Source organism: Bison bison, unplaced genomic scaffold (genome assembly GCF_000754665.1).
Source record: "Bison bison bison isolate TAMUID 2011002044 unplaced genomic scaffold, Bison_UMD1.0 scf7180017864141, whole genome shotgun sequence".
NCBI lineage: Eukaryota > Metazoa > Chordata > Mammalia > Artiodactyla > Bovidae > Bison > Bison bison.
In genome coordinates, this window is record NW_011494713.1 from 719,289 (window position 1) to 727,711 (window position 8,423).

General features: G+C 37.0%; 1 protein-coding gene across 1 annotated transcript in view; it reads left to right on the plus strand.

Annotated features, from left to right (window-relative positions):
- The window catches only part of AGTPBP1 (ATP/GTP binding protein 1), a 188,776-nt gene that overhangs the window by 53,188 nt on the left and 127,165 nt on the right, over positions 1 to 8,423 (plus strand). Inside the window, exons 5-8 of the mRNA XM_010840172.1 lie at positions 4,621 to 4,684; positions 5,090 to 5,236; positions 7,651 to 7,782; positions 7,879 to 7,957. Of these exons, the coding sequence (XP_010838474.1) occupies positions 4,621 to 4,684; positions 5,090 to 5,236; positions 7,651 to 7,782; positions 7,879 to 7,957 (422 nt within the window). The remainder of the gene's footprint in view (positions 1 to 4,620; positions 4,685 to 5,089; positions 5,237 to 7,650; positions 7,783 to 7,878; positions 7,958 to 8,423) is intronic.

Below are 8,423 nucleotides of genomic sequence, written 5' to 3' on the forward strand. Positions count from 1 at the left end.
AGTCCCTTGGACTGCAAGGAGATCCAACCCATCCATTCTGAAGGAGATCAGCCCTGAGATTTCTTTGGAATGAATGATGCTAAAGCTGAAAGTCCAGTACTTTGGCCACCTCATGCGAAGAGTTGACTCATTGGAAAAGACTCTGATACTGGGAGGGATTGAGGGCAAGAGGAGAAGGGGACGACAGAGGATGAGATGGCTGGATGGCATCACTGACTCGATGGACATGAGTCTGAGTGAACTCTGGGAGTTGTTGATGGACAGGGAGGTCTGGTGTGCTGCAATTCATGGGGTCGCAAAGAGTCGGACATGACTAAGCAACTGAACTGAACTGAACTCCTTGGAAGGAAAGTTATGACCAACTTAGACAGCATATTATAAAGCAGAGACTTTACTTAGCCAACAAAGGACCGTGTATTCAGTTCAGTACAGTTGCTCAGTCATGTCTGACTCTTTGAGACCCTATGAACTGCAGCATGCCAGGCCTCCCTGTCCATCACAACTCTTGGAGTTCACCAGAACTTATGTCCTTTGAGTCAGTGATGCCATCCAATGATCTCATCCTCTGTTGTCCCCTTCCCCTCCCGCCTTCAGTCTTTCCCGACATCAGGGTCTTTTCAAATGAGTTAGCTCTTCACATCAGGTGGCCAAAGTATTGGAGTTTCAGCTTTAACCTCAGTCCTTCCAATGAACACTCAGGACTGATCTCCTTTAGGATGTTCTGGTTGGATCTCCTTGCAGTCCAAGGGACTCTCAAGAGTCTTCTCCAACACCACAGTTCAAAAGCATGAATTCTTTTGTGCTCAGCTTTCTGTATAGTCCAACTCTCACGTCCATACGTGACCACTGGAAAACCACAGCATTGACTAGACAGACCTTTGTTGATAATGTACTTGGTTTTTAATATGCTATCTAGGTTGGTAATAACTTTCCTTCTGAGGAGTAAGCGTTTCTTAATTTCATGGCTGCAGTCACCATCTGCAGTGATTTTTGAGCCCCCAAAAATAGTCAGCCACTGTTTCCTCATCTATTTGCCATGAAGTGATGGGACTTGATGCCATGATCTTAGTTTCCTGAATGTTGAGCTTTAAGCCAACTTTTTCACTCTCCTCTTTCACTTTCATCAAGAGGCTCTTTAGTTCCTCTTCACTTTCTGCCGTAAGAAAGTGTCATCTGCATATCTGAGGTTATTGATATTTTTCCCGGCAATCTTGATTCCAGCTTGTGCTTCTTCCAGCCCAGCATTTCTCATGATGTACTCTGTATATAAGTTAAATAAGCAGGGTGACAATATGCAGCCTGACGTACTCCTTTTCGTATTTGGAACCAACCTGTTGTTCCACGTCCAGTTCTAACTGTTGTCTCGTGACCTGCATATAGGTTTCTCATGAGGCACATCAGGTGGTCTGGGATTCCCATCTCTTTCAGAATTTTCCACAGTTTATTGTGATCCACGCAGTCAACGGCTTTGGCCTAGTCAATAAAAAGCAGAGACTTTACTTAGCCAACAAAGGGTCATCTATTCAAGGGTATGGTTTTTCCAGTAGTCATGTATGGATGTGAAAATTGGACTCTAAAGAAAGCTGAGTGCAGAAGAATTGATACCTTTGAACAGTGGTGTTGGAGAAGACTGTTGAGAGTCCCTTAGATGCAAGGAGATCCAACCAGTCAATCCTAAAGGAAATCAGTCCTGAATATTCACTGGGAGGACTGATGTTAAAATTGAAACTCCAGTACTTTGGCCACCTGATGCGAAGAGCTGACTCATTGGAAAAGACTCTGATGATGGGAAAGATTGAAGGTAGGAGGAGAAGGGGATGACAGAGGAAGAGATGGTTGGATGGCATCACCGACTCAATGGACATGAGTTTGAGTAAACTCTGGGATTTGGTAATGGACAGGGAGGCCTGGCGTGCTGCAGTCCATGGGGTTTAAAGATTTGGACACGACTGAGTGACTGAAGTGAACAGGACATTACATGCTAAAACAGCAGAATACATAATCTTTTCAAGTGCACATGGAAACTTCTCCAGAACAGATCACATATTAGGCCACACAGCAAGTCTCAAAAAATTAAAAGGCACATGAAAATATATACAATAAGGATACTGATAGTTTATGGTGAACGGTATCGGATTTTTGATCTCTGAAGAAGTTTTGGCTTCAGGACCAGGGATCAGGCTTGATCACTCAAGAGCTTTTGTGTAGCAGGGTTTTATTAAAGTATGAAAAGTGACAGAGAAAGCTTCTAACATATAGACATCAGAAGGGGGATGGAGAGTGCCCCCCTGGCTAGTCTTTAGTGAGGGCATTATATACTTTTTAATTTAGCTATTACAGTAATTCAAAGAATGTCTCAAGGTTGTAAAAATTTTACCAGATCCACTCCCACAATTTACATTTTAGAATAACAGGATTAGAAGTTAACAATAGAAAGATCCTACCAGACCCACTCCCATGATATACATTCTAAGAACAGGATTAGACAGGTTTTCAAGAAGGAAAACTTCCCTGGTAGCTCAGATAGTAAAACATCTGCCTATAATGTGGGAGACCTGGATTCAATCCCTGGGTCGGGAAGATCCCCTGGAGAAGGAAATGGCAATCCATTCCAGTATTCTTGCTTGGATAATCCCATGGACAGAGGAGCCTGGTAGGCTACACTCCACGGGGTCACAGAGTTGGACAGGACTTCACTTTCACTTTCAAGAAGGGGAAATTGTCCTCACGCAGGATACCTTGTTGTTATATAATCCTTAGTACAGAGTTTGAACTGAGTTGTTTGTTGTGTAATCATCAGTCCTGGGCTTAAAGAAAGAAATAAAAAAGTTTATGTGACTAAGACTAAGGCATGTAGAGGAAAAAAGTCCTTTCCTCCTCCTTGAGAATTCCAGACCTCTTTTTCCTGGGACCCCCCCCCCAACTTTTTATCAACCTACCTAGGAACTGACTCTTTATTGGAGTCGACTCTCTCAATACCTTATTGTGTTAAAGTAGCGTGTTAAAGTCCCCTAGTCTTAAGTATTATTGTCAGTTTCTTCTTTTGTGTCTGTTAGTATTTGCTTTATATTTGTAGGTGCTGTATATTGAGTGCATATATGTTAATGAATTTAATATCCTCTTTTTGTTTTGGTCCTTTTATTATTACGTAATTCCCTTCTTTATCTTTTGTTTTACCCTTTGTTTTAAAAGTTTTTTGTCTGATATGTATATTGCTACCCATACTTTTTCTGTATGCTCCTGTCTCAATTTATTGAAGTCAGCAGAGATGGGAGGTGGTGAATTACAAATGGGAGACCTATCTGGATAAGGCCTAGAGATAACAGTGTAACTTCCATTCGGGTTTCAGTGGCTTGAACTCAATCATGTGTCCCAAAACTAATTACAAAAGAGCTGGAAAATGTGGTTTGGCTGTGTACCCAGGAAGAAGATAAACATAGCAATATTGCTTCTGTAACAATCCATTCTTTTCTTTAACCAATGTTTGTCTCTCATTCTTCCAACTTCATCACCAGTGAGTCAGTGGTCGTTAATAATACCCTCAGTGCTAAGAGAAGGGTCTCCGCTTAATGTGTGGTCCTCTTTCTGTTCTGGATTTGATTTTTTGGACCCATTAGTTTCTGCCCTTAAATGGTGAAGCAGAGACAATATTTGTTCCTTTTTGGAAGGAGTTAGAACAAGAGTCCCATTTTAGTCACTGATACATTGCAATTCTGAAATTTGTCTAAATAAACACTGTAAAATCCTTCTATTCTGAGATCAGGCAGTTTCTTGAATAGGCCACAATTCTGTTGTCTGTCTATTTTTCTTTATCCAAACATTGCTTTTAGTAAGAGAAATATAACCATAGTACAGTATTTAAACATTTTTTTGTATTAGATTGTTTGTCCAGACTTTGGAAAATATTAATAATTACTCTTCAACTTTACTGGTAGGAGTGTAAATTGCTCCACTAAGAGCAAGTTAATAATACCAATCAAAATAAATGTCCATATCATTGACCCAGAAATTCCAGGAATTTCCCATGTACAGTTGTACTTGCTTCCCTGGAAATGTATGTACTTGGTTTTGGTTACAATTTTTTAATAGCAAAAGATTTTAAATATTTAAATGTCATATTAATAGGTGGTTACCTAACCAATGACATTGCCATCTAATGGAATATATCAGTAGAATTATATCATTTGGAGAAATCTATATATAAATGTATATTTACTTGGATTTCTTTTATGTGTGTACATTATCTTGCTGGATACACAAAAAATTGATAATGCAGTTACTTTTTGAGAGGGGAGTTCAGTGACTGATTAGTCACCATATATACATTGTCATGCCTTTTATATTTTGATACATTTATTTGTATTATCTACTTGGTAGAAGTTGATATGTCCAAATAACAAATTAATTCCCGTTGATATTAATAGCTCAGATGATTTGTAAGAATTTTTAAGAGCAGTAAAAAGAGACTGAAGTGGTATATGAGAATAGTGAAAACCTAAATACATTTATTCTTAGAGAAACCAAAGAGGTCATCTGTAAATGTAGGTAGTTCCCAACAGAGAGAAGTTTGGGAATCACAGATTTATAATGTTTTAATAAAGCAAATAAACTTTATTTCAGAACACAAAAGATCTTCAAACTACACTTAATATCTTGAGCATTCTTGTTGAGCTGGTGTCAGCAGGTAAGTTTTTGTTTCCTTTGGTCTATTTCTATTTGTAAATAATGATCAAAAATATACAAGTATCATGTATACTTTGGAATTTTCTGATTCTCATACAGAGGCTGTTCTGAGTATTGGAATTTGGAAGCCAAAATGTCATACTCTTTGTTGTTGCTTTGTATTTGATATCTTCCAGTGTCCCTCAAACCCATGTGGTTTACAGCCTTGAACATGAGTTTTGCATCAGTGTTTATTTACTGTCTGTGCTACTTTTTAATTAATATAAATAAAGTAAAATTTTATTTTGATCTTATTTGTTTGCTTTCTAAAGTCATCACTTTTACTTGAATGGTAACAAGGTGCGATATCTAATATATTATGGAAGAATTTGTGGTTTGAACAGATTTCTTTCAAAAAACTTTTTAGGTGGAGGTCGAAGAGCGAGTTTCTTGGTCTCCAAAGGTGGTTCACAAATATTATTACAGTTACTTATGAATGCCAGCAAAGAATCGCCCCTGAATGAGGAGTTAATGGTGCAGATTCATTCCATTCTTGCAAAGATTGGACCAAAAGGTAAGGATTTCACTTGCATGACTATCAAGTGGAACTACTTTTTTTACTTTGGTTCTGTGTGCCTTGAAACTGGTAAACTTTAAAATCTAAAATTTTACTGCTTATTCTTAGCCTTAGTTAGGAATGCTTTTTATAGTCAACTAGTGACCTGCACAAATTGAGGATCCTAAATTCCCACATATTTCTATTGCATGTGATGGAAAAAGGAAGACAAAAGTGTCTCAGAATCAGAAATGTGTCTTGGTGTGTGTGTGTTTCTGGCATGTATATGTTATAAAGGATACACATAACATGGATATTGTTGAGGCTAGAAGGAGGGAGTGTGCGTGGGAATGTTTTGAGGAGCATGGGTATAAGACATGTTTTCTTTTCATTGTTGGTCAGTCGTTAAGTCATGTCCGACTCTTTGTGACCCCATGAATTGCAGCGTGAGGCTTCCCTGTCCTTCACTACCTCCCTGAGTTTGCTCAAACTCATGTCCATTGAGTCAGTGATGGACATGAGTTTGGTTGGTCATCACTATGACCAACCAATAGTGATAGTCATGTCTCAATGCTTAAAAAGCTTACAAGCTAGTTAAGATCAAAAGAGATATAAAAAATTGTAAGACTGATTTATTACAATAGTAAGACATACTAAATATTGGAAACTACAAATTGAGAAAACATAGGCTATAAAACAAAGGAGGAAGCTGATTTAGATTATGTTAAAAGAGAAAAGCATTCTTTGACTAGAACCTAAGCTCAGTGTAGAGTTGTCTGTCTGCACAGAGATTAAAATGACTCTCTAAACTCTTGAGTAGTGATTTTTTAACGGTTCTGCCATTGCCTTGTGTTTTTAAACTTTAAAGTATTTGGCTAAAGTGCTTTTTCTAAAAAGTGTCTGAAAATGTGTATGCAGTTTGTATACTTATGTGTATTTCATGCATATCTTTTTGTATTGTATGAATATTTAAATAATACTGTTAATAATCATTGTCTTAAGGTATCCCTGAGATGACTTTAATTTTTCAGGTATCTTAGGGACCTTAAGACTTAAACATATATTCAGTTTATTTAAGAAACATGTTAGCTCTTTCTTACACTTTTAACCTCTGATATTTGAGATTTAAGGGCTGCTTTCTGAAATTTTTGTTGAAAACGAAAAATAAAATGAGAAAACCTTTTTGTATTGGTGAATATTGTTATATCATGCTTCCTCCTCTATTTAAAACCAGGTTATCTTTCCTGTGCTTTTCATTAAAGCATAAAGCTTTCATTATCTTTCTTGTGCTTAAATTAAGATATTGTTTAATTTATATTTTTATTTCTTTAATGTCCCTTGTAAGTTGTAGCTCTTTTAATATTTTCCTCTATACTTCTAAATTTTTGCTGTTTCCTTTATTTTTGCTGTTGTTCTAGTTTTACATTTTTATATTATTGAATTATATTTGAATTTCTTGGGTGATTTTGTAACTTTTTTCTTTTCCCTTATGGGCTGAGAATAATTTTCTCTTAAGAATATTAGGTTTTTTGATTTACATTTTCTGTTGATGAAATAACTTTGCTTGCTAGTCTTGCTTACTTTCTTTGTTAAAAATCCTAACATTCTCAAATTCTTGTTGTCCAGGTTTTTTTTTTACTATTTTAATCTCTTCCTAATAATAAAAATCAAGAACTTTCTTTTCTTCCTTTTCTTTGTTAAGAATTAGCTCCCTCTAGAAATTTATTTGATAATATTTTTTAGATTATTTTCTAATAAGCTGTTCATTTTTTCATTATATTCTTTTGGGCTTCTGCAGTGGCTCAGCAATAACAAATCTGTCTGCAATGCAGGAGCCATAGAATACTCAAATTCAATCCCTGGGTCAGGAAGATCCCTTGGAGGAGGGCATGGCAACCCAGTCCAGTATTCTAATGCCTGGAGAATCCCATTGGCAGGGAGTCTGGTGGGTTACAGTCCATAGGGTTGCAAAGAGTCACTACTAAAGTGACTTAGTATGCATGCATGCATATTCTAAGTCTGAAAACAGTACAGTTAATATTAAGTAAATAATGTTAGTAATGTATATTTAGGTTCTTTCCAATTTCTTTAACCATGTGATGGCATTCCTTTGACTGTGTTAAGCTGGAGAGACTTTCCTGTGTAGGGTAGATCAGTTAAGTTATTCCTTTCAATAATAGTTTAAGTGTTGGGCCACTCCAGCCTCTGTTGCCCTGCCCTGTCATCCTGCCTGCCCCTTACTCTTTCTTTCAAGCCATGTTTTAAAAGGGTAAGAAGTATTAAAATATATAAGAAAATGATTACAGCTTTAGTTATTTCAGGTCAACTTTATATTAGTAGTTGATAATATGCATTCATAGTATTATGACATTTTAATTTTATTCAAAAGTTACATAGGAATAAATTATGTTTGTTCATTTATTTTTAAACAGACAAAAAATTTGGAGTGAAAGCTAGAATTAATGGAGCTCTAAATATAACTCTGAATTTGGTCAAACAGAATTTGCAGAATCATCGCTTGGTTTTGCCTTGTCTTCAGCTTTTACGAGTATATTCTGCCAACTGTAAGTATTTCAGAGCAGCTTTTAGTTAGCTCGATGTTGTCACATTAACACAAAATGAAAATTTTAAAGTACTTTAACTCCATAAATCTCTAAAAGTTGTGGACAAGGAACGTGAATATTTAATATGGCTCTTTGTAATTCTAACCACTCCCTCAAAGGTGATGTATGTAAGAAGGTGAGTTGACAAAGTCTTAAGAATTCTCATTAATTCCCCCCATTTGTAAAGGTATGTAATGAGGCTGATGAGTAGGCAGCCTGTGGAAAAGATGTTGAAGAATAACCGAGTATTGACAACTGGAAAAACTGCTGCGCCTATTTGGATTATTACAGATGAGAGGAAAATTGAGAAGGAAGGAATGCAGTGGCATAGACACCTGGAGCTAATTATCTTTAGCAATCTATAGGGAAGTAGCAGAACCAAAAATAATAGGACAGGAGCCTCTGAGGAAGCTGTAGAGAGCAGTGATCAGAGAGATTGCCTCAGATGAAGTGTCTCCCAACATAAATACACACACACACCCACGCCCACACCAACTCTCTCAGATGAAGTGTCTCACAACACACACACATACACACTCACATGGAGAGGTAGCCTCAGATAAAGTGTCTCCCAACATAAGCACGCACATACACCCATGCCC